The sequence below is a fragment of the Nerophis ophidion genome, linkage group LG23, assembly GCF_033978795.1.
Source record: "Nerophis ophidion isolate RoL-2023_Sa linkage group LG23, RoL_Noph_v1.0, whole genome shotgun sequence".
In the NCBI taxonomy this organism is placed as follows: domain Eukaryota; kingdom Metazoa; phylum Chordata; class Actinopteri; order Syngnathiformes; family Syngnathidae; genus Nerophis; species Nerophis ophidion.
The window spans coordinates 38,510,803-38,537,269 of NC_084633.1; the positions used below are offsets into that span (position 1 = coordinate 38,510,803).

Genomic DNA, 26,467 nt, shown 5'->3' on the forward strand with positions numbered 1-26,467 from the left:
TTGGCCCTGTGATGAGGTGTCGACTTGTCCAGTGTGTACCCCGCCTTCCGCCCGATTGTAGCTGAGATAGGCGCCAGCGCCCCCCGCGACCCCAAAAGGGAATAAGCGGTAGAAAATGGATGGATGGATGGATACATGGATGATACAGCAGAGGATTGGGAGGATGTCATGTGGTCAGATGAAACCAAAATAGAACTTTTTGGTATAAACTCAACTGGTGGTGTTTGGAGGAAGAAGAATACTGAGTTGCATCCCAAGAACACCATACCTACTGTGAAGCATGGGGGTGGAAACATCATGCTTTGGGGTTACGGGACGATTGATCCGTGTTAAGGAAAGAATGAATGGGGCCATGTATCGTGAGATTTTCAGCCAAAACCTCCTTCCATCAGTGAGAGCTTTGAATGCTTGACCAAATACTTATTTTCCTCCATCATTTACAAATAAATTCTTTAAAATTCCTACAAAGTAAATTCCTGGATTTTTTTCCCCCATTCTGTCTCTCACAGTTGAAGTGTACCTATGATGAAAATTACAGACCTCTGTCATCATTTGAAGTGGGAGAACTTGCACAATCGCTGGCTGACTAAATACGTATACATATATATATATATATATATATATATATATATATATACTGTATTTTTCGGCTTATACGTCGCACCGGCCGAAAATGCATAATAAAGAAGGAAAAAAAATCATATGTAAGTCGCACTACAGCAGTAGTTGCAGTTTTGGGGGAAATTTATTTGATAAAATCCAACACCAAGAATAGACATTTGAAAGGCAATTTAAAATAAATCAAGAATAGTGAACAACAGGCTGAATAAGTGTACGTTATATGAGGTATAAATAACTGACTGAGAAGGTGCCTGATATGTTAATGTAACATATTATGCTGAGAGTCATTCAAGTGATACATGCCTAGTCTCTCACGTGAATGAGATAAATAATATTAATTGATATTTTACTGTAAAGTGTTAATAATTTCACACAAAAGTCAGTCCAGAGTATAAGTTACACCCCTGGCCAAAGTATTTTATACATTTTAAATTTCAATATTGGCTTTATTTGAACATAATATCTTACACTACATTAAACACTCAAAGTCAAAGAACAATTTTACAAGGTTAAAATATAAATTAAAAGGCACTGAAATGGCATCGACCCTGAGGGGGAACGTCTTCCCTGTGCTCCTCCACTACAGTCTGCACCGGACCGTACAGCAGGACAGGTGTAACAACTACTTTATCACCTGTCACTCTTTATAACTCCTTGTGCAAATCTGAATGCTTTAAGAATTTATTAATCAATCCGACAAAACAATACGCGGCAATATCATAATAATGCAATCCAATTCCAAAACCAAAACGACCCAGCAACATTCAGAAAAGGAATAAAAAGAGCAATTGAGAGGAGACATGAACATGACACAGAACAATAGAAAAGTAGTGAAACAAAAATGAATATTATCAACAACAGTATCAATATTAGCAACAATTTCAACATAGCCGTCATTAAAAATCCCTAATTGATATTATCATTACAGACATTAACAAAAAAAATAAAAAATACCCGGCTTAACTATGAAAAAAACTGTGACTCTCTGAAAAAGACGGTATATATATATATAAATAAATGTATACATATAAATGTATATACATATTTTGATGCCCTTTTTGTTAAAGAAAATTCAGTTTTCTATAGCAAAACACAAAATATGTATTGTTTTCCCCCCAAAAAATCCAAGTGAAGCCCTAAATTAGTCCGAAATTCATAACAATATTATTATATTTTACAAAAGCAGTTAAAAAAAAACTAAAATGTCCAGGGATACAAAGTGGTCCCCGTCGTAATATTTGTTTTACTTTTAACACCTAAATATCTGAATCAACTTCAGATCCATCCATCAATTACAAGTTTTTGTAATATATATTTATTCATTTGAAGCCATTTTAATGCCATCAACAACTTTTTTTTATGGCAAAAACACAAATTTTGCAATACTTCCCCCAAAATATGTCAGAGTGTAATATGTGAAGTAATTGGAGCCCTAAATACGTCAATAATTCTTAACAACATTGATTTTGATTTATTATTATGTTGAGCAATGACAGTGTTAAAATAAAGCAAAAACAGGCTGCATGTTTGTGTTATTAGAGTCAATATTACACCCTTTTATACGTACCTCTTTTATTACACTTGTTGATGTTTTTCTTCTGTAAAACTATTTTACAAGGTTTGGAGACCTGCGCTAGACATAGAATATTTACTGTTGTTGTTTTTTACCTGATGGAAATAAATGAATAAAGAGATATTCATTTGTCTTGATTGAACCTGCAGTTTGAATGCATCAATACTTCACTTTTTGGTTAGGAGAAGAGAAAAGCAAACCCACTTTAATTGTCTTTTGGACAGAATGTCTTGCATTTAGATGACGCAAAAATCATTCAAAAGCAAGATAAAACTTGTTTTATTCATATTTTTTTTACATCGCTATAAAATGTTTTTAATTGTACTTAATAATTTCAATTTTACAGTCAGGACTTCCGCTGTAAAGAAACAAATGTGTGTTGTAGATACTTTTTGGGATTTTAAAACCTGAAATTAAAAGTGAATGAACAATTGTTTTGTTGTTTTACTGATGTAAGTGGAGAAACGCTGACATTAGAGGTGAGACAAGCTTGACGATCAAACATGACTTATTAGCACTTTTATGCTGTATTTTCTTTTTTGTAGCATGCTGCTCACACACACCCTCGTGGGAGCACTCTCCGCCCCACAACGTGTTGGTCAGCTCACACCACCCTCAAGTGTTTTCTTTATTCAGGCCAATACTTTGATGGCCTTTGTTATCTTGTAGGTTGGAGTTTGTGAGTGAGTGGTGACGCTGCTTTTTACAATCCAACAATTTGGGAAGAAGGACAGAATATGTGTCGTCATTAGTTGTTGTTTAGATCTGTAATACATTAACAATAATAATTAAAGCTGCAAGCAGCGTTGGTCGGGTCCGCCTTTGGCTGCTGCCCCCGAGACCCACGGCCGGATAAGCGTTAGAAGACGCCTTGGAGCCACTATTTTGAGAATCTAATGCATTGTGAAAGTAATGCAGTTGTTGTATTGAAGTGAAAATATCAAACTTCCTGTTGATTTTTGCTAAAGTATGTTAATTATTAAAATGTAGGTCTAAGTGAGACCTACATAGTGTTTTTGTTTCATGTCTCTCTGACATTCCTACCGGAAGTTACAAGCAGTTTTGTCTGTGTTTTCTTCCTAGGAGCAGTTTGTCCGTGTTGTATTCCTAGGGGGGCGGTAGAGCACAATTTTGAGTTTTGAGGTTAGGTTTTTTCATCAGATCGTAATTTTTGCCAGACCTGATGTGTGTGTCAAGTTTGGTGAGTTTAGAAACATTTTATGGGGGTCAAATAACAGCTCAAAGAGGCAAAAATGACATTTTTTAGGAGACTTTGCACAGGGGTTCTTTGAAGGCGCGTAAAATCAAAACCTGAGAACTTATCAAAACTCTGTTCTATACTTTTAATCAGAAGGGTTCAATCTCTCTCCTGTGCGAGTTTGAAGCCAAAACAACAAACGCACTCAGAGGAGATAGTTTGAAGAAAGGTGACCGGTTTTTACAAAACTTTTGTTTTGAAGGGGGGATTGCAAACTTCCTGTTGATTTTTGTTGGGGGTTGTCAATCTATGAAATGTAGGTCTAAGCGAGACCTACATAGAGGTTTTTGTTTCATGTCTCTCCGACATTCTTACCGGAAGTTACAATCAATTTTGTCTGTGTTTTCTTCCTAGGAGCAGTTTTTTCAGTGTTTTATTCAAAAATAGCGCTAGAGCGCAATTTTGAGTTTTGGGGTTTGGTTTTTTCATTAGATCGCAATATTCGCCAGTCTTTATGTGTGCGCCAAGTTTGGTGACTTTTGAAGCATTTTAAAGGGGTCAAATTACAGCGCAAAGAGGCAAAAATTGCATTTTTTGCAAAAATGTTATTTTGAAGGGGTTTTTGCCAACTTCCTGTAGATTTTTGCTGAAAGAAGTGAGTGTATGAAAATTGGGTCTAAGTCAGACCTACATAGGAGTTTTTGTTTCATGTCGCTATGACATTCCTAACAGAAGTTACATGCAGTTTTGTCTGTAATTTTTTCCTAGGAGGCACTAGAGCGCAAATTTCATTTTGGGGGATTGGTTGCTTAATATGTTGGGAAGGTTTGCTATACCGACGTGTGTGTCAAATTTGGTGAGTTTTGAAGCATGTTAAGTGGGTTAAATTACAGCGCGTAGGTGCGGAATATTAATAAAACACAGCAGTTTCAATAGGGTCCTTGGCCCATGGTAAAGGACTCCACAGGAGTCCTTTGCCATGGGCCAAGGACCCTAAGTGGAGTCCTTTGCAATGGGCCTGCGGACCCTAATAATGTAACGCACTTTACATTTGTTAAAATCTCAAAGTGCTACAAAGTATACTGTATTTCCTTGAATTACTGCCGGGTCAAACTCGCTTCCCAAAATAATTTGCGCATTTTTTAGTATTACCGCCTGGTCAAACTCGTGACACTTCCCCTGTCATCATTTTCAAAGTGGAGGAGGCTGATTTCAATATCGGTAATTTGAAATCGCATAAAGGGAAAAATATTAAGAGCTATTCAGTAGGATTTAAGGTCCAAGCTTACATCACACTCAAATTTGTACTGTATACCTTTGGTAAGCGCAGGAGTGAATAAAAGGTTTGAAATTAATTAGCGCCCTGGCGGCAATTCAAGGAAATACGGTATGAAAAATAGAAAGTTACAATATATAATAGAAAATTAAAATGGAAATAAAAACATGAAAAACACAAGATGAGAAAGAAATGAAAACATGAAAGCACAGGATAAAACAGATAGGCAAGCAGTGCATTTAAAAACAAGAAAGAAGAGAAATGAGATCAAAGCTGTGCTAAAAAGGTGAGTTTTTAGTCCACTCTTTATTTGTGGTGCTTTTAATGTGAAGCGCTGTCCTGTCACTTCCTGTTTCCTGTGCAAGCGTCTTCATTTGTCGACGCAGCCCGACGCCTTCGCGCGTGCGCGGAGAGAAAGCAACTTCCGTTTCCAGCACTTTTTCAACAACATCTTTTGTAGGTTTTACAAAGAACAGTGCGCGGGAATATAAACTGATGACCTCAAATACCCGACAACTGCCCTTGATTCACATCGATCATTATTCAAAATGTATCTTCCTATTAGATTGACATATTGGTAAATACGTTTGTATTTCAGACAAAGTCATTCATTAGCTTCGCTATCAAATGAGCATACGTAAATGTTAGCCCGCGCATGCGTGTTACAGCAAGCGGATCGTAAAACGCTATGATTCATTAAATGACTGCCTTTATTGGATGCATTTCAGTTGTTTTACATAACCCAATCTTTAGTATTTTTTAAACTTTACTCTCCTTGATGTTTTTGTTAACACGATGATTGTTGTGAATATATCTTGGCTCAATACAAAAAAAATGTGTAGGCTACTTCCTGTTTCACGCAGTATGATATAAGAAAAACCTTCCCCCCCATTTACTTCCGGGGTCATAATTAATACAGACGTTTTGTTAACGCTATATTATAAAATATAACGCTATATCATAAAAATACAGACGTTTTGTTAACGCTATATTATAAAAAAAACAAAAAAACAATTTACAAGCACAAGCTATGGGATGACATGAGAGGAAACGTGACCCCGGAAGTAAATGCGTCATCCCATAGCTTGTGTTTGTAATTTTTTTTTTTTTTTATAATATAGCGTTAACAAAACGTCTGTGTTTTTATGATATAGCGTTAACAAAACGTCTGTATTAATCATGACCTCGGAAGTAAATGGGGAGGGGGGGGGGTTTGTAGGGGGAAGAAATTTGGCGTGACAACAGCAGCCTTTTTATTCTCCTCCTAGGAACTATTTCTTCAACAACACCAGTTCTCACACGGAGCCTTCTGCGTCTGGACCAATGTCCCGGAAGTTGCTCAGCGTGTTTGCGGAGGTTAATTCAACTTGTCCTTCTTGTCACTAACTAGCAGGTCAGTCAACTTGTCCTTCTATTCACTAACTAGCAGGTCAGTCAATTTGTCCTTATTGTCACTAACTAGCAGGCAAGTCGACTTGTCCTTCTTGTCACTAACTAGCAGGCAAGTCGACTTGTCCTTCTTGTCACTAACTAGCAGGTAAGTCAAATTGTCGATCTTGTCACTAACTAGCAGGCCAGTCAATGTGTCCTTCTTGTCACTAACTAGCAGGCCAGTCAATTTGTCCTTCTTGTCACTAACTAGCAGATAAGTCAATTTGTCCTTGTCACTAACTAGCAGGTCAGTCAATTTGTCCTTCTTGTCACTAACTAGCAGGTCAGTCAACTTGTCCTTCTTGTCACTAACTAGCAGGTCAGTCAAATTGTCCATCTTGTCACTAAATAGCAGATAAGTCAACTTGTCCTTCTTGTCACTAACTAGCAGCTCATTCAACGTGTCCATCTTGTCACTAACTAGCAGCTCATTCAACTTGTCCTTGTCACTAACTAGCAGGTCATTCAAGTTGTCCATCTTGTCACTAACTAGCAGCTCATTCAACTTGTCCTTGTCACTAACTAGCAGCTCATTCAACTTGTCCTTCTTGTCACTAACTAGCAGCTCATTCAACGTGTCCATCTTGTCACTAACTAGGAGGTCATTCAACTTGTCCTTCTTGTCACTAACTAGCTGGTCATTCAACTTGTCCATATTGTCACTAACTAGCAGGTCATTGAAGGTGTCCATCTTGTCACTAACTAGCAGGTCATTCAACTTGTCCTTCTTGTCACTAACTAGCAGCTCATTCAACTTGTCCTTCTTGTCACTAACTAGCAGCTCATTCAACTTGTCCATCTTGTCTCTAACTAGCAGGTCATTGAAGGTGTCCATCTTGTCACTAACTAGCAGGTCATTCAACTTGTCCTTCTTGTCACTAACTAGCAGGTCATTCAACTTGTCCTTCTTGTCACTAACTAGCAGCTCATTCAACTTGTCCATCTTGTCTCTAACTAGCAGGTCATTGAAGATGTCCATCTTGTCACTAACTAGCAGGTCATTAGTTGACAATGTGTATTGTAAAGGTGTGTATTGACAGATTAGTATGTTGATGAGCATAGATGAAGACTTAGTTTGCAGGTTGATGGAACTTAATTGCAAAACCAAACTTCTACATTCCTCTTTTATTTTGAAAGTCATTTCCTGTATTGCAACTCTTCTGTAATGAATGACTAACGTGTTAATGATCCTGACACTTCTCTGGGTTTGTGCTATTTCCCCCGGTTCCAGCTGATCGTCATGGTGAAGAAGAAGCGGCTCCAGCTCATAGCGGAGATGGCTCGGAAGATCCGAGCATATCGGGAGTGGAAAAACCGCCCGCGCGAATCCCAGAAGTACGCGGTGGACTACGAGACGATGAGACGGCCTCTCACGGGGAAGATGCTGCCCGTGCTGGCGTGGCCGGACGTCCGGCGAGAAAGCCGCCTGTTCTCTCTGCTGGCCGGTATGAAAATGTTCGGGATGGGCCGCCTCTTCACCCGCAAGTCTTGGCTGGAGGACCACACCGAGCCCAGTTACTGGACGCTCACCAGAGTGAAAGTAGACTACACAGCGAAGGTCAGAGCAGCCACTTTACACTCTTACACAAACCCTGTTTCCATATCAGTTGGGAAATTGTGTTAGATGTAAATATAAAGGGAATACAATGATGTGCAAATCCTTTTCAACCCATATTCAGTTGAATATGCTACAAAGACAACATATTTGATGTTCAAACTCCTAAACTTTATTTTTTTTTTTGCAAATAATAACTAACTTAGAATTTCATGGTTGCAACACGTGCTAAAGTAGTTGGGAAAGGGCATGTTCACCACTGTGTTACATCACCTTTTCATTTAACAACACTCAATAAACGTTTGGGAACTGAGGAAACTAATTGTTGAAGCTTTGAAAGTGGAATTCTTTCCCATTCTTGTTTTATGGAGAGCTTCAGTTCTTCAACAGTCCGGGGTCTCCGCTGTTGTATTTTACGCTTCATAATGCGCCACACATTTTCCAAAGTATTGGACAGGACGTCGAAATGTGTAAAAGTTGTACTTTATATAAGAAAAATGTGGGGATACAAACGGAACAAAACAATCCTTATGTCTTGTTATCTGTCATTCATTCATCACCCGAAGGCTCGTAACGCTCAGTCTCATCAACCACAATGCACCTGCTCCCGCTCCTTTCATTACATCCGGTTTGCCGCAATGCATTGTGGAACATGTAGTATTTTAGTTAACCCTTTGTTAGGCTATAAAATAAAAAACAAATCAATCCAGTATCAGCGTTTCTCAAATAATCAATATCAAATACATATATAAATCAAATCAATTCACTTTTAACTCTTTAGCTGTAAATAATAACAGATCAATTTATCAGCAATAAATCTAGCATGCAAATTATGGAATGACCATCACACATGAACTATATAACCCATAAGTTACAACAGTCTGGACTGCAGGCGGGCCAGGAAAGTACCCGCACTCTTTTACTACGAAGCCACGCTGTTGTAACACGTGGCTTGGCATTGTCTTCCTGAAATAAGCAGGGGCGTCCATGATAAAGTTGCTTGGATGACAACATATGTTGCTCCAAAACCTGTATGTACCTTTCAGCAGTAATGGTGCCTTCACAGATGTGTAAGTTACCCATGCCTTGGGCACTAATACACCCCCATACCATCACACATGCTGGCTTTTGAACTTCGTGCCTATAACAATCCGAATAGTTATTTTTCTCTTTGTTCTGGAGGACACCACGTCCTCTGTTTCCAAATATTGTTTTGAAATGTGGACTCATCAGACCACAGAACACTTTTCCACTTTGCATTAGTCCATCATAGATGATCTCAGGCTCAGCGAAGCTGGCGGCGTTTCAGGGTGTTGTTGATAAATGGGTTTGGCTTTGCATAGTAGAGTTTTAACTTGCACTTACAGATGTAGCGACCAACTGTAGTTACTGACAGCGGTTTTATGGAGTGTTCCTGAGCCCATGGGGTGATATCCTTTACGCACAGATTTCTGTTTTTGATGCAGTACCGCCTGAGGGATCAAAGGTCCGTAATATCATCGCTTACGTGCTGTGATTTTTCCAGATTCTCTGAACCTTTTGATGATTTTACAGACAGTAGATGGTAAAATCCCTAAATTTCTTGCAATAGCTCGTTGAGAAATGTTGTTCTAAAACTGTTTGACGATTTGCTTACAAAGCGGTGACCCTCGCCCCATCCTTGTTTGTGAATTACTTAACATTTAATGGAAGCTGCTTTTATACCCAATCATGACACCCACCTGTTCCCAATTAGCCTGCACACCTGTGGGATGTTCCAAATAAGTGTTTGATGAGCATTCCTAAACTCTATCAGTATTTATTGCCACCTTTCCCAACTTCTTTGTCACGTGTTGCTGGCATCAAATTCTAAAGTTAATGATTATTTGCAAAAAAAAAAAAAAATGTTTATGAGTTTGAACATCAAATATGTTGTCTTTGTAGCATATTCAACTGAATATGGGTTGAAAAGGATTTGCAAATCATTGTATTCTGTTTATATTTACATCTAACACAATTTCCCAACTCATATGGAAACTGGATTTGTACAATACTCATATTTTTGCTCTTTTCTAGAATATGGATCATGGCAGGGCCTGGGGCATCCTCACCTACAAAGGTAAGACGCCTGGGCCTCTTAAAGGAGAACTTTGCCTGTCATTCACAATCCTTATGTAAGACCTATTTTTCTCTTCTTATGCATTATATATCGCAATTAAACATTAGCTCAAGTCGGCAAAAAATAGTGCCATTGGGAGTCTGCCTATAAAGCGTTCGAAAAACCTCCATCATAGTTTTATATACACGCTGTAAGTATATCTGTAGTATCTGGTAACATTTATAATAACATGTAATATACACGCTGTAGGGCTTCACGGTGGCAGAGGGGTTAGTGCGTCTGCCTCACAATACGAAGGTCCTGCAGTCCTGGGTTCAAATCCAGGCTCGGGATCTTTCTGTGTGGAGTTTGCATGTTCTCCCCGTGAATGCGTGGGTTCCCTCCGGGTACTCCGGCTTCCTCCCACTTCCAAAGACATGCACCTGGGGATAGGTTGATTGGCAACACTAAATTGGCCCTAGTGTGTGAATGTGAGTGTGAATGTTGTCTGTCTATCTGTGTTGGCCCTTCGATGAGGTGGCGACTTGTCCAGAGTGTACCCCGCCTTCCGCCCGATTGTAGCTGAGATAGGCGCCAGCGCCCCCCGCGAACCCAAAAGGGAATAAGCGGTAGAAAATGGATGGATGGATGGATACACGCTGTAAGTGTATATGTAGTATCTAGTAACATTTATAATAACATGTAATATATACATGATGTAAGTATATATGTCATGTAGTAACATTCATAATAACATGTAATATATACATGATGTAAGTATATATGTAGTATGTAGTAACATTCATAATAACATGTAATATATACACGTTGTAAGTATATATGTAGTATCTAGTAACATTTATGATAACATGTGATTATATACCCGCTGTAAGTATATATGTAGTATCTACTAACATTTATAATAATATGTAATATATACACGCTGTAAGTATATATGTGGTATCTACTAACATTTATAATAACATGTAATATATACACACTGTAAGTAAATATGTAGTATCTACTAACATTAATAATAACATGTAATATATACACATTGTAAGTATATATGTAGTATCTAGTAACATTTATGATAACATGTGATATATACCCGCTGTAAGTATATATGTAGTATCTAGTAACATTTATAATAACATGTAATATATACCCGCTGTAAGTATATATGTAGTATCTAGTAACATTTATAATAACATGTAAAATATACCCGCTGTAAGTATATATGTAGTATCTAGTAACATTTATAATAACATGTAATATGTACACGCTGTAAGTATATATGTAGTATCTGCTAACATTTATAATAACATGTAATATATACACGCTGTAAGTAAATATGTAGTATCTAGTAACATTTATAATATGTAATATATACACGCTGTAAGTACATATGTAGTATCTACTAACATTTATAATAACATGTAATATATACCCGCTGTAAGTATATATGTAGTATCTAGTAACATTTATAATAACATGTAATATATAGGGCTTCATGTTAGCAGAGGGGTTAGTGTGTCTGCCTCACAATACGAAGTTCCTGCAGTCCTGGGTTCAAATCCAGGCTCAGGATCTTTCTGTGTGGAGTTTGCATGTTCTCCCCGTGAATGCGTGGGTTCCCTCCGGGTACTCCGGCTTCCTCTGTGTTAGCGCTTATAATAACAATATGTGCTTAACATTGAAGTCAGCAAGTGTAAATGGAGTATTGTTTGCCCTTTTTGGATGTTTGTCCAATAGATGACTCCTATTATCTGCATTGTGCTTGTCATACTTCACTCATTAAAATGCAGAGAAGATATGTTCTTGTCGCACGTGGGGATTGTGAATGATGGGCAACAGTGAACAAGTCCAGTTCCAAGAGACACATTGATCCAAAAGTGTCCATGGTTATCCACTTTGTTGAACTTTTGAAGTGCAAGATGATCTTTAAGAGTAATCAACAGAGTAATCTCCTGTGTGCTCAGTATGGCTGTGAAAGTCTACTTTTGTGCAGGGAAGACGGAGAGTGAAGTGCGGGAAATAGACAAGGTGATGTACCACGACTGGCGCCTCATTCCCAAACACGCCCAGCAACAATTCCAGGACTTTGTCCCCCTGCCGGATCCGCCCGTGCGCTACGTGCCATACCCGCCGCTGCTGCGTGCCTTCAAGATGGCAGCAGCCCGGGGGGAGGAGCCTCTGCTGCCTCTGGAGAGAAACGTCGCGCTCACCAAGGAATATTTCCAAAGTCAAGACCAAGGCAAGAAGGCGCTGTGACGTCTCACGCAAGTCTGATCAGTCCTATTAAAAGTAAGACCGGAGTCAAACATCCTGACTTTTCCTCTTCTCTTTCATAGACAAAAGTACATTTCACCTGAGGAAGCACTAACAATAACAACTGCTTGTTGGCTCTTTTGCAATTCTTGTCTGCAGGAAACTAAGATCTTTGACTAGACAAATATCATCAGAGTACTTCATACACATTATATTGAACTCTATGGGTTAGGAATGGGAGGGCACTTCAACTTCATATGTGAGTCAAGGCAGGTGGCCAAATACTTTTGGCAATATAGTGTACATACACACATATATATACAGGTGCTGGTCATATTATTAGAATATCATGAAAAAGTTGATTTATTTCATTAATTCCATTTAGAAAGTCAAACTTGTAGAATGTATACATTCATTCCAAACAGGCTGATACATTTCAAGTGTTTTTTGCCAAAAAGGAGATGATTACAGCTGACAACCAATGAAAACCCTAAATTCAACATCTCAGAAAATTAGAATATGGTGAAAAGGTCAGATATTGAAGACACCTGGTGCCACACTCTAATTAGCTAACTAACTCAAAACACCTGGAAAAGCCTTTAAATGGTCTCTCGTTTTGATTCTGTATGACACACAATAATGGGGAAGACTGCTGACTTGACAACTGTCCAAAAGATGACCATTGATACTTTAAAGAAGGAGGGCAAGACACAAAAGGTCATTGCCAAAGAGGTTGGATGTTCCAGAGCTCTGTGTCCAAGCACATTAATAGAGAGGCGAAGGGAAGACGATGTGGTAGAAAAAAGTGTACAAGCAAGAGGGATATCCGCCCCCTGGAGGGGATTGTCAAACAAAACCAAATAAAAAAATGTGGATGAGATCCACAAAGAGTGGACTGCAGCTGGAGTCAGTGCTTCAAGAACCACCACGCACCGACGTATGCAAAATATGGGCTTCAGCTGTCGCATTCCTTGTGTAAAGCCACTCTTGAATAAGAGACAACGTCAAAAGCGTCTCGCCTGGGCTCAAGACAAAAAGGACTGGACTGCTGCTGAGTTGTCCAAAGTTATGTTTTCAGATGAAAGTAAATTTTCTATCTCCTTTGGAAATCAAGGTCCCAGAGTCTAGAGGAAGACAGGAGAGGCACAGAATCCACGTTGCCTGAAGTCCAGTGTCAAATTTCCACAATCGGTACTGGTCTGGGGTGCCATTTCATCTGCTGGTGTTGGTCCACTGTGTTTCCTGAGGTCTAGGGTCAATGCATCAGTCTACCAGGAAGTTTTACAACACTTTCTGCTGCCTGCCACGGACCAATTTTATGGAAGTGAAGATTTCAATTTCCAACATGACTTGGCACCTGCACACAGTGCCAAATCTACCAGTACCTGGTTTAAGGACCATGGTATTCCTGTTCTTGATTGGCCTGCAAACTCACCTGACCTTAACCCCATAGAAAAGCTATGGGGTATTGTGAAGCGGAAGATGCCAGATGCCAGAGCCAACAGTGCTGAAGAGCTGAAGGCCACTATTAAAGCAACCTGGGCTCTCATAACACCTGAGGGTGCAACAGACTGGTGGACTCCATGCCACGCCGTATTGCTGCAGCGATTCAGGCAATAGGAGCTGCAACTAAGTATTGATTGCCGTACATGCTGAAACTTTCCATGTTCATTCTTTTCAGTTGGCCCACATTTCAAAAAAATATTTTTTGGTACTAGTCGTAACTAATATTCTAATTTTCTGAGATACCGAATTTGGGATTTTCAGTAATTGTCAGTACTAATCATCAAAATTTAAAGAAATAAACATTTCAAATATATCACTATGTGTGTAATGAATTGATATAATATGTAAGTTTCACCTTCTGAATATAATTACTGAAATAAAATCAACTTTTTCATGATATTCTAATAATATGAACAGCACCTGTACAGTGGGGCAAGAAAGTATTTAGTCAGCCAGCGATTGTGCAAGTTCTCCCACTTCAAATGATGACAGAGGTCTGTCATTTTCATCACAGGTACACTTCAACTGTGAGAGACAGAATGGGGAAAAAATTCACATTTTAGGAATTTTAAATAATTTATTTGTAAATGATGGTGGAAAATAAGTATTTGGTCAAGCATTCAAAGCTCTCACTGATGGAAGGAGGTTTTGGTTCCAAATCTCACGATACATGGCCCCATTCATTCTTTCCTTAACACGGATCAATCGTCCTGTCCCCTTAGCAGAAAAACAGCCCCAAAGCATGATGTTTCCACCCCCATGCTTCATAGTAGGTATGGTGTTCTTGGGATGCAACTCAGTATTCTTCTTCCTCCAAACAGGACAAGTTGAGTTTAGACCAAAATGGATACATGGAGGATACAGCAGAGGATTGGGAGAATGTCATGTGGTCAGATGAAACCAAAATACAACTTTTTGATGTATTAGTGCGTCTGCCTCACAATACAAAGGTCCTGACTAGTCCTGGGTTCAATCCTGTGCTCGGAATTTTTCTGTGTGGAGTTTGCATGTTCTCCCCGTTGACTGCGTGGGTACTCCGGCTTCCTCCCACCTCCAAAGACATGCACCTGGGGATAGGCCCCTCCCACCTCCAAAGACATGCACCTGGGGATAGGCCCCTCCCACCTCAAAGACATGCACCTGGGGATAGGCCCCTCCCACCTCCAAAGACATGCACCTGGGGATAGGCCCCTCCCACCTCCAAAGACATGCACCTGGGGATAGGCCCCTCCCACCTCCAAAGACATGCACCTGGGGATAGGCCCCTCCCACCTCAAAGACATGCACCTGGGGATAGGCCCCTCCCACCTCCAAAGACATGCACCTGGGGATAGGCCCCTCCCACCTCCAAAGACATGCACCTGGGGATAGGCCCCTCCTACCTCAAAGACATGCACCTGGGGATAGGTTGATTGGCAACACTAAATGGTCCCTAGTGTGTGAATGTTGTCTGTCTATCTGTGATGAGGGGATGACTTGTCCAGGGTGTACCAGCGCCCTCACGGGACCGCAAAAGGGACAAGCGGTAGAACAACTGATGGATGGATATATATGTGTGTAAATGTGTACATACATATATATATATATATATATGTGTGTGTGTGTATATATACATATGTATATGTGTGTGTGTGTGTGTGTATATATACATATATATGTATGTATATATATATTTATATATATGTACATATATATATATGTGTGTATATATATATTTATATATATGTATATATATATATTTATATATATGTATGTATACATATATATATGTGTATATATATATTTATATATATATATTTATACATATGTATGTATACATATATATATATATATATATATATATGATCAGCACCAGTGACACCAAAAGGGAGAAGTGGTAAAAAATGAATGGGATGAATATATATATATGTATATATATATATATATATATATATATATATATATATATATATATATATATATATATATATAAAATGTGTATGTGTACATTATGTATGTATGTTAAGTTAAAGTACCAATGATTGTCACACACACTAGGTGTGGTGAGATTATCCTCTGCATTCGACCCATCTCCCTTGATCACCCCCTGGGAGGTGAGGGGAGCAGTGAGCAGCAGCTGTGGCCACGCCCGGGGATATTTTTTGCTGATTTGACCCCCAATTCCAAGCCTTGATGCTGAGTGCCAGGCAGGGAGGTAATGGCTCCCATTTTTATAGTCTTTGGTATGACTCGGCCGGGGTTTGAACTCACAACCTACCCACCTCAGGGCGGACACTTAACCACAAGTATGTATGTATGTACAGTTTATATGTATATAGGTATGTGTATGTATGTATTTAAGTATGTACAAACCCTGTTTCCATATGAGTTGGGAAATTGTGTTGGATGTAAATATAAACAGAATACAATGATTTGCAAATCCTTTTCAAGCCATATTCAGTTGAATATGCTACAAAGACAACATATTTGATGTTCAAACTCAAACATTTAGTGGAGGGATGTTAGTGGAAGGATAGTGGTAGTCGTGGAGGGATGGTAGTCGTGGAGGGATGGTAGTGGTGGTGAAGGGATGTTTTTTGTGGCGGAGAGATGGTAGTGATGGTGGAGGAATGGTAGTGGTGGTGAAGGGTTGGTAGTGGTGGTGGAGGGATGGTAGTCATGGAGGGATGGTAGTGGTGGTGGAGGGATGGTAGTGGTGGAGGAGGGATGTTAGTGGAAGGATAGTGGTGGTGGTGGAGGGATAGTAGTGGTGGTGAAGGGATGTTTTTTGTGGCGGAGAGATGGTAGTGATGGCGGAGGGATGGTAGTCGTGGAGGGATGGTAGTGGTGGTGGAGGATGGTAGTGGTGGTGGAGGGATGGTAGTGGTGGTGAAGGGTTGGTAGTGGTGGTGGAGGGATGGTAGTTGTGGTGGAGGGATGGTAGTGGTGGTGGAGGATGGTAGTGGTGGTGGAGGGATGGTAGTGGTGGTGAAGGGTTGGTAGTGGTGGTGGAGGGATGGTAGTTGTGGTGGAGGGATGGTAGTGGTGGTGAAGGGTTGGTAGTGGTGGTGGAGGGATGGTAGTTGTGGTGGAGGGATGGTAGTCGTGGAGGGATGGTAGTGGTGGTGAAGGGATGTTTTTTGTGGCGGAGAGATGGTAGTGATGGTGGAGGAATGGTAGTGGTGGTGAAGGGTTGGTAGTGGTGGTGGAGGGATGGTAGTCATGGAGGGATGGTAGTGGTGGTGGAGGGATGGTAGTGGTGGAGGAGGGATGTTAGTGGAAGGATAGTGGTGGTGGTGGAGGGATAGTAGTGGTGGTGAAGGGATGTTTTTTGTGGCGGAGAGATGGTAGTGATGGCGGAGGGATGGTAGTCGTGGAGGGATGGTAGTGGTGGTGGAGGATGGTAGTGGTGGTGGAGGGATGGTAGTGGTGGTGAAGGGTTGGTAGTGGTGGTGGAGGGATGGTAGTTGTGGTGGAGGGATGGTAGTTGTGGAGGGATGGTAGTGGTGGTGAAGGGATGTTTCTTGTGGCGGAGAGATGGTAGTGATGGTGGAGGGATGGTAGTGGTGGCGGAGGGATGGTAGTCGTGGAGGGATGGTAGTCGTGGTGGAGGGATGGTAGTTGTGGAGGGCTGGTAGTGGTGGTGGAGGGATGGTAGTGGTGGTGAAGGGCTGGTAGTTTTGGTGGAGGGATGGTAGTGTTGGTGAAGGGTTGGTAGTGGTGGTGGAAGGATGGTAGTGGTGGTGGAGGGATGTTAGTGGAAGAATAGTGGTGGTGGTGGAGGGATGGTAGTGGTGGTGGAGGGATGGTAGTGGTGGTGGAGGGATGGTAGTGTTGGTGAAGGGTTGGTAGTGGTGGTGGAGGGATGGTAGTGGTGGTGGAGGGCTGGTAGTTTTGGTGGAGGGATGGTAATGTTGGTGAAGGGTGGGTAGTGGTGGTGGAGGGATGGTAGTTGTGGTGGAGGGATGGTAGTGGTGGTGAAGGGATTTTTTTTGTGGCGGAGGGATGGTAGTGATGGCGGAGGGATGGTAGTGGTGGCGGAGGGATGGTAGTCGTGGAGGGATGGTAGTCGTGGTGGAGGGCTGGTAGTGGTGGTGGAGGGATGGTAGTGGTGGTGAAGGGATGTTTTTTGTGGCGGAGAGATGGTAGTGATGGCGGAGGGATGGTAGTGGTGGTGGAGGGATGGTAGTCGTGGTGGAGGGCTGGTAGTTTTGGTGGAGGGATGGTAATGGTGGTGGAGGGATGTTAGTGGAAGGATAGTGGTGGTGGTGGAGAGATGGTAGTGGTGGTGAAGGGCTGGTAGTTTTGGTGGAGGGATGGTAGTGGTGGTGGAGGGATGTTAGTGGAAGGATAGTGGTGGTGGTGGAGGGATGGTAGTGGTGGTGAAGGGATGTTTTTTGTGGCGGAGAGATGGTAGTGATGGTGGAGGGATGGTAGTGGTGGTGGAGGGATGGTAGTCGTGGAGGGATGGTAGTGGTGGTGAAGGGTTGGTAGTGGTGGTGGAGGGATGGTAGTCATGGAGGGATGGTAGTGGTGGAGGAGGGATGTTAGTGGAAGGATAGTGGTGGTGGTGGAGGGATAGTAATGGTGGTGAAGGGATGTTTTTTGTGGCGGAGAGATGGTAGTGATGGTGGAGGGATGGTAGTCGTGGAGGGATGGTAGTGGTGGTGGAGGGATGGTAGTGGTGGTGAAGGGTTGGTAGTGGTGGTGGAGGGATGGTAGTCGTGGTGGAGGGATGGTAGTTGTGGAGGGCTGGTAGTGGTGGTGGAGGGATGGTAGTGGTGGTGAAGGGATGTTTTTTGTGGCGGAGAGATGGTAGCGATGGTGGAGGGATAGTAGCGGTGGCGGAGGGATGGTAGTCGTGGAGGGACGGTAGTCATGGTGGAGGGATGGTGGTGGTGGTGGAGGGCTGGTAGTTTTGGTGGAGGGATGGTAGTGTTGGTGGAGGGATGTTAGTGGAAGAATAGTGGTGGTGGTGGAGGGATGGTAGTGGTGGTGAAGGGTCGGTAGTGGTGGTGGAGGGATGGTAGTCGTGGAGGGATGGTAGTGGTTGTGGAGGGATGGTAGTGTTGGTGAAGGGTTGGTAGTGGTGGTGGAGGGATGGTAGTCGTGGTGGAGGGATGGTAGTGGTGGTGGAGGGCTGGTAGTTTTGGTGGAGGGATGGTAATGTTGGTGAAGGGTTGGTAGTGGTGGTGGAGGGATGGTAGTCGTGGTGGAGGGCTGGTAGTTGTGGAGGGATGGTAGTGGTGGTGAAGGGATGTTTTTTGTGGCGGAGAGATGGTAGTGATGGTGGAGGGATGGTAGTGGTGGCGGAGGGATGGTAGTCGTGGAGGGATGGTAGTCGTGGTGGAGGGATGGTAGTTGTGGAGGGCTGGTAGTGGTGGTGGAGGGATGGTAGTGGTGGTGAAGGGATGTTTTTTGTGGCGGAGAGATGGTAGTGATGGTGGAGGGATGGTAGTGGTGGCGGAGGGATGGTAGTCGTGGAGGAATGGTAGTCGTGGAGGGATGGTAGTGGTGGTGGAGGTATGGTAGTCATGGAGGGATGGTAGTGGTGGTGGAGGGATGGTAGTGGTGGTGGAGGGATGGTACTGTTGGTGAAGGGTTGGTAGTGGTGGTGGAGGGATGGTAGTTGTGGTGGAGGGATAGTAGTGGTGGTGGAGGGCTGGTAGTTTTGGTGGAGGGATGGTAGTGTTGGTGAAGGGTTGGTAGTGGTGGTGGAGGGATGGTAGTGGTGGTGGAGGGATGGTAGTCGTGGTGGAGGGATGTTAGTGGTGGTGGAGGGAGGACTTGTTTGATGTTTCCAAGAAAATGTGTGATGTGTTGTCTTGGTGACTGCTTGGTTTAGTGTGTGCTAGTTGGTCATCAGGCCCTTACTGTACTTCATGTAGCTCCGCCCCCTTCACACTACTGCAGGGACAAGGCATGAATGACGCAAGAGTCAAACCCCAGCCGAGTCATACCAAAGACTATAAAATGGGAGCCATTACCTCCCTGCTTGCTACTCAGCATCTAGGGTTGGAATTGGGGGTTAAATCACCACAAATGATTCCCGGGCACGGCCCCGCTGCTGCTCACTGCTCCCCCCACCTCCCAGGGGGTGATCAAGGGGATGGGTCGAATGCAAAGGACACATTTCACCACACCTAGAGTGTGTGTGACAATCATTGCTATTTTAACTTTAACACACACGCACACACACACACAGATAGGCACACACACACACATTTTGTCAGCACATGTTTAATAGTCAGTCCAGTTGGAGATGAAGGATCCACATGACAAGATTAGAATATACCTCAGACAACTTGGTGCTACACACAACACGTCTGGGAGAAAAAGTCCAGGTGTTTGGATGCAGGACAGTTAGTGAAGGGGGGAGAGGTGATTACATCATCATTAATAGATGTCAGTTTTTTTTACAGGCGAGACAGAAGTTGACAGGAGGAGGTTGCTTGCAAGGACTTTCACTCAGGTATGTAAGATGATGTCACTCAGGTACGTAAGATGATGTCACTCAGGTACGTAAGATGATGTCACTCAGGTACGTAAGACGATGTCACTCAGGTAAGTAAGACGATGTCGCTCAGGTACGTAAGATGATGTCACTCAGGTACGTAAGACGATGTCACTCAGGTACGTAAGATGATGTCACTCAGGTACGTAAGATGATGTCACTCAGGTACGTAGGTCACCTGCCAGACGATGATGTGACTCCGCTCTGCTTTGCACAAAGTAGGTTTGACCTGCGAGGCTTCGTTATTCTCGCCTTCCTCCGTCTCCTCGTCCTCGCCGTCCCCTGAAGGCCACACACACTTTTTTACACATCACAAACTTTGAACTGCAGTAAATGTACATTCACTTTATGATCATCACATATGTCTATATATTAGATGTGTTTATATTAAATGTATGTATATGCATGTAAAATACATATGTATCAATAATATATACTTTAAATATCACATATGACATGTATTTTCTAAAAGTACTTTTAATGACATACATGAAATAGTTTGAATGGATGTCGCTCGACCTCCACACACTGCTTGCTCTCTACTGCCCCCTGCTGGTCACAGGGCAAACTGCACCACTAAACGGCATTTCATATGACCATTTCCAAGGTTAGCATGTTCATGTGTGGACAACTGATCCATCCATTTTCTACCGCTTGTCCCTTTCGGGGTCGCTATCTCAGCTGCATGCAGGCGAGATTGTCTTTTCCAAAAGAAAATCCATGCTTTGAAAGCCAAGGAGATGGCTATCAGGCTTGTGAATGCTAGCTCCCCCCTATTTTTATTTTGTCTCTTTGAACAAAAGACAGCTACCTTGACCACCCCCGAACTGTGAACCATCACTGTAGACACTTTTCACCTCTGTCCACTAAAGTTACTTTAACTACTGCTCCATATTTATACTGTTGACTGTCAATCAGAATGTGCAATAATGTTATGTTACCTACTGTGCCTTGTATATAACATTTTTATTTTTACTTTTTTATTTTTAGCTAAGTACCGTGTGACTTGTTGAAGGGTGGACTAGCAAAGTAAGATTTTCATTGTACGGCAAACTGTCTGTTTAACTCTGCATATGCACAGTTAATCTTGCATTTTGAATCATGGCCTCCATGCTGGAAAAGTCCATTGAGAACTACAATTCCCAGAATGCCAAGGGAAGATGGCGGCCAAATGAGTGATTGAAGGCAGCTGAAGAGGAATGTAGCTTCAGTCAGACTCCTTCAGCAAACTAGGAAGAAGAAGAAGAGCAAGATCTACTCTAGAACTTTCTGTCAGCAAACACCTCAATGTATGTATGCTTCTTCTTTTCATGACCACCTATACTTAACTATCTGCCTTCAACTGCTGCTGCCTTCAACTTCAACCACTGCGTCACTCTTTCTTTATACTGCTGCTGCCTTCAACTTCAACCACTGCATCACTCTTTCTTTACACTGCTGCTGCCTTCAACTTCAACCACTGCATGACTCTTTCTTTACACTGCTGCTGCCTTCAACTTCAACCACTGCATCACTCTTTCTTTACACTGCTGCTGCCTTCAACTTCAACCACTGCATGACTCTTTCTTGACACTGCTGCTGCCTTCAACTTCAACCACTGCATCACTCTTTCTTTACACTGCTGCTGCCTTCAACTACAACCACTGCATCACTCTTTCTTTACACTGCTGCTGCCTTCAACTACAACCACTGCATCACTCTTTCTTTACACTGCTGCTGCCTTCAACTTCAACCACTGTATCACTCTTTCTTTGAAGTGCTGCCTTCAACTTCAACCACTGCATCACTTTCTTTACACTGCTGCTGCCTTCAACTTCTACCACTGCATCACTCTTTCTTTACACTGCTGCTGCCTTCAACTTCAACCACTGTATCACTCTTTCTTTGAAGTGCTGCCTTCAACTTCAACCACTGCATCACTCTTTCTTTCAAGTGCTGCCTTCAACTTCAACCACTGCATCACTCTTTCTTTACACTGCTGCTGCCTTCAACTTCAACCACTGCATCACTCTTTCTTTACACAGCTGCCACCTTCAACCACTGTATCACTCTTTCTTTACACTGCTGCTGCCTTCAACTACAACCACTGCATCACTCTTTCTTTACACTGCTGCTGCCTTCAACTACAACCACTGCATCACTCGTTCTTTACACTGCTGCTGCCTTCAACTTCAACCACTGTATCACTCTTTCTTGACACTGCTCCCGCCTTCAACTTCAACCACTGCATCATACATGATTCTTATTTTATACTTGATTCATAGTTCATACCTTATTCATAATTCATACTTGATTCGAAGTTCAGACTTGATTCATACTTGATACTTGACTAACCCTTCATTCATAGTTAATACTTGATTGACTGTTAACCCTTAATTCATAGTTCTTACTTGATTGACTGTTAATCCTTGATTCATAGTTCATACTTGATTGACTGTTAACCCTTGATTCATAGTTCATACTTGATTGACTGTTAACTCTTGATCCATAGTTCATACTTGATTTAAAGTTCATAATTTCTTCTCTAGTTCATACTTGTAGTTATTTGTAGTTCATAATTAATTCGTAGTTAAAACTTGATTCATAGTTCATACTTGACTGATAACCCTTGACTCATAGTTCATACTTGATTTAACATTCAAACTTTATTTGTAGTTCATGCGTGATTCATAGTTCATACTTGATTGACTATTAACCCTTGATTCACAGTTCACTTGACTCATAGTTCATACTTGATTTAACATTTAAACTTTATTTGTAGTTCATACTTGATTCATAGTTCATACCTTATTTGTAGTTCATACTTGATTCATAGGTCATACTTGACTGTTAAGCCTTGATTCATAGTTCATACTTGACTGACTGTTAACCCTTGATTCATAGTTCATACTTGATGTAAAGTTCATTTTTAGTTAATACTTGTTTCATAGTTCATATTTAATTCATAGTTCATACTTGATTGACTGTTAACCCTTGATTCATAGTTCATACTTGACTGTTAACCCTTGATTCATAGTTCATACTTGATTGACTGTTCATACTTGATTTATAGGTCATACTTGATTGACTGTTAACCCTTAATTCATAGTTTATTATGGATGTAAAGTTCATATTTGATTCATAGTTCATACTTGATGTAAAGTTCATACTTGTTTCATAGTTTATTATAGATGTAAAGTTCATACTTGATTCATAGTTCATACTTGATTGACTGTTTATACTTGATTCATAGTTCATACTTGATTGACTGTTCATACTTGATTTATAGGTCATACTTGATTGACTGTTAACCCTTAATTCATAGTTTATTATGGATGTAAAGTTCATATTTGATTCATAGTTCATACTTGATGTAAAGTTCATACTTGTTTCATAGTTTATTATAGATGTAAAGTTCATACTTGATTCATAGTTCATACTTGATTGACTGTTTATACTTGATTCATAGTTCATACTTGATTGACTGTTCATACTTGATTCAAAGTTCATACTTGATTGACTGTTCATACTTGATTGACTGTTCATACTTGATTGACTGTTAACCCTTCATTCATAGTTCATACTTGATTGAAAACCCTTCATTCATAGTTCATACTTGATTTCGTAGTTCTTACTTGATTTACTGTTAACCCTTGATTCATAGTTCATACTTCCATCCATCCATTTACTACCGCTTATTCCCTTTGGGGTCGCTGGTGCCTATCTCAGCTACAATCGAGCGAAAGGTGGCGTACACCCTGGACAAGTCGCCACCTTTTCACAGGGCCATAGTTCATACTTGATTGACTGTTAACCCTAGATTCATGGGTCATACTTGATTCAAAGTTCATACTTGATTCATAGTTCATACTTGATTGACTGTTAAGCCTTGATTCAGAGTTCATACTTGATTGACTGTTAACCCTTGACTCATAGTTCATACTTGATTGACTGTTAACCCTTGATTCATAGTTCATTCTTGAGTTATAGTTCCTACTTGATTGACTGTTCTTACTAGGTTCATTGTTCAAACTAAGAATCAAGTATGAACTACGAATAATGTATTAACTTTAAATCAAGTATGAACTATGAATCAAGAGTTGACAGTCAATCAAGTATAAACTATGAATCAAGTATGAACTTTAAATCAAGTATGAACTACTAATAAAGTATGAACTATGAATCAAGTATGAACTTTAAATCAAGTATGAACTATAAATAAAAAAATGAACTTCAAATCAATTATGAACTCCAAATCAAGTATGAACTATGAATCTAAATTTAACAGTCAATAAAGTATAAAATACAAATAAAGTATTACCTATACTTGATTGACTGTTAACCCTTGATTCATAGTTCATACTTGAGTTGTAGTTCCTACTTGATTGACTGTTCTTATTAAATTCATAGTTCAAACTTGATTATTAGTTCATACTTGATTGACTGTTAACCCTTGATTCATAGTTCATACTTAATTGACTGTTTATACTTGATTAAAAATTCATATTTCATTCATAGTTCATACTTGATTGACTCTTAACCCTTGATTCATAGTTCATACTTTATTCATACTTAAATCATAGTTCATACTTGATTCATAGTTCATACTGGATTGACTGTTAACCCGTGATTCATAGTTCATACTTGATTGACTGTTAAACCTAGATTCATAGTTCATACTTGATTCTTAGTTCGTACTTGATTTTTAGTTCATACTTGATTCATAGTTCATACTTGATTTAAAGTTCATACTTGAATGATAGTTCATACTTGAATGATAGTTCATACTTTATTTGTAGTTCATACTTGATACATAGTTCATACTTGATTCTTAGTTCATACTTGTTTCATGGTTCATACTTGATTCGTAGTTCATACTCAATTTTTAGTTCTCACTTGATTCTTAGTTTGTGTTTTATTTGTACTTCATATTTGATACATACTTCATACTTGATTCTTAGTTCATACTTGATTTTTACTTCCTACTTGATTGACGGTTCATACTTGATTGACTGTAAACCCTTGATTCATGGTTCATACTTGATTCATAGTTCATACTTAATTGACTGTTCATACTTGATTCGTAATTCATACTTCAGTCATAGTTCATACTTGATTGACTGTTAGCCCTTGATTCATAGTTCATACTTGATTCATAGTTTATACTTAATTTATGGTTCATACTTGACTGACTGTTAACCCTTGAGTCATAGATCATACTTGATTCTTAGTTTGTACTTTATTCATAGTTCATACTTGATTTTTTTAGTTCATACTTGACTGACAGTTAACCCTTGATTCATAGTTGATATTTGATTTATTGTTCAAACTTGATTTATAGTTCATACTTTATTTGTAGTTCATAATTGATTCATAGTTCATACTTTATTTGTACTTCATACTTGATTGACTGTTAACCCTTGATTCTTAGTTCATGCTTGATTAATAGTTAATACTTTATTTGTATTTTATACTTTATTGACTGTTAAATTTTGATTCATAGTTCATACTTGATTTGGAGTTCATAATTGATTTGAAGTTCATTTTTTTATCTGTAGTTCATACTTGATTTAAAGTTCATACTTGATTCATAGTTCATACTTGATTTGTAGTTCATACTTGATTTAAAGTTCATACCTGATTCATAGTTCATACTTGATTGACTGTCAACTCTTGATTCATAGTTCATACTTGATTGACTGTTAACTCTTGATTCATAGTTTATACTTGATTCATAGTTCATACTTGATTCGTAGTTCATACCTGACTTGTAGTTCATACTTGACTCATAGTTCATACTTGATTGACTGTTAACAGTTGATTAATAGTTCATACTTGATGTAAAGTTCATACTTGATTCATAGTTCATACTTGATTGACTGTTAACCCTTGTTTCATAGTTCATTGTTGATTGACTTTTCATACTTGATTCATAGTTCATATTTGACTGAATGTTGACCCTTGATTCATAGTTCATACTTGATTCATAGTTCATACTTGATTGACAACCCTTGATTTTTGGATCATAATTGATTCATAGTTCATACTTGATTCATAGTTCATACTTGATTGACAACCCTTGATTTTTGGATCATAATTGATTCATAGTTCATACTTGATTCATAGTTCATACTTGATTGACAGCCCTTGATTCTTCGATCATACTTGACTGTTAATACTTGATTCCTAGTTCATACTTGATTGACTGTTCATACTTGATTCATAGTTCATACTTGACTGAATGTTGACCCTTGATTCATAGTTCATACTTGATTCTTGGATCATACTTGATTCATAATTCATACTTGATTCTTGGATCATACTTGATTCATAGTTCATACTTGATTCATAGTTCATACTTGTTTGACTGTTAACCCTTGATTCAGAGTTCATACTTGATTCATAGTTCATAATTGATTGACTGTTCATACCTGATTCATAGTTCATACATGACTGAATGTTGACCCTTGATTCATAGTTCATACTT

At 40.2% G+C, this 26,467-nt stretch overlaps 3 protein-coding genes across 21 annotated transcripts in view; 2 read left to right on the forward strand and 1 right to left on the reverse strand.

The window, feature by feature from the left end:
* spsb3a (splA/ryanodine receptor domain and SOCS box containing 3a) overlaps nucleotides 1–6,061 on the forward strand; it is a 32,595-nt gene extending 26,534 nt beyond the window's left edge. Inside the window, exon 9 of one of the 2 annotated variants that reach the window (XR_009803810.1) lies at nucleotides 5,937–6,061. The gene's annotated coding sequence lies outside the window, so the exon portion shown is untranslated. Of the gene's footprint in view, nucleotides 1–2,739; nucleotides 2,914–5,936 lie in introns of those variants that run through there. The other variant, XR_009803811.1, reaches the window with a different exon arrangement.
* On the forward strand, nucleotides 5,937–14,475 carry mrps34 (mitochondrial ribosomal protein S34). Of its 5 annotated transcripts, XM_061884450.1 has the most exons (5): nucleotides 5,937–6,061; nucleotides 7,331–7,657; nucleotides 9,710–9,752; nucleotides 11,743–12,038; nucleotides 14,330–14,475. In XM_061884450.1, exons 2-4 carry the CDS (start codon nucleotides 7,340–7,342, stop codon nucleotides 12,003–12,005), a joined length of 624 nt encoding a protein of 207 aa, XP_061740434.1. In that variant the 5' UTR covers nucleotides 5,937–6,061; nucleotides 7,331–7,339; the 3' UTR covers nucleotides 12,006–12,038; nucleotides 14,330–14,475. The 5 variants fall into 5 exon arrangements, with proteins under 5 accessions (XP_061740434.1, XP_061740433.1, XP_061740435.1 ...); XM_061884449.1 differs by lacking the exon at nucleotides 14,330–14,475 and having other exon boundaries at nucleotides 11,743–12,055; XM_061884451.1 differs by lacking the exon at nucleotides 14,330–14,475 and having other exon boundaries at nucleotides 5,991–6,097; nucleotides 11,743–12,055.
* A 5,236-nt stretch (nucleotides 14,476–19,711) lies between these two features.
* mapk8ip3 (mitogen-activated protein kinase 8 interacting protein 3) overlaps nucleotides 19,712–26,467 on the reverse strand; it is a 162,472-nt gene continuing 155,716 nt past the window's right edge. For all 14 annotated transcript variants that reach the window (XM_061884462.1, XM_061884460.1, XM_061884461.1 and 11 more), the window contains one exon: nucleotides 19,712–20,283. In XM_061884462.1, the coding sequence (XP_061740446.1) occupies nucleotides 20,159–20,283 (125 nt within the window). In that variant the 3' untranslated portion in view covers nucleotides 19,712–20,158. The remainder of the gene's footprint in view (nucleotides 20,284–26,467) is intronic.

Bases quoted from the DNA above. Each gene is read 5' to 3' on its own strand.
- mrps34 (XM_061884450.1), top strand. From the start codon at position 7,340: ATGGTGAAGAAGAAGCGGCTCCAGCTCATAGCGGAGATGGCTCGGAAG. The intron at 7,658-9,709 runs GTCAGAGCAGCC...GCTCTTTTCTAG, and splicing joins AAGTAGACTACACAGCGAAG to AATATGGATCATGGCAGGGC. The intron at 9,753-11,742 runs GTAAGACGCCTG...ACTTTTGTGCAG, and splicing joins GGGCATCCTCACCTACAAAG to GGAAGACGGAGAGTGAAGTG.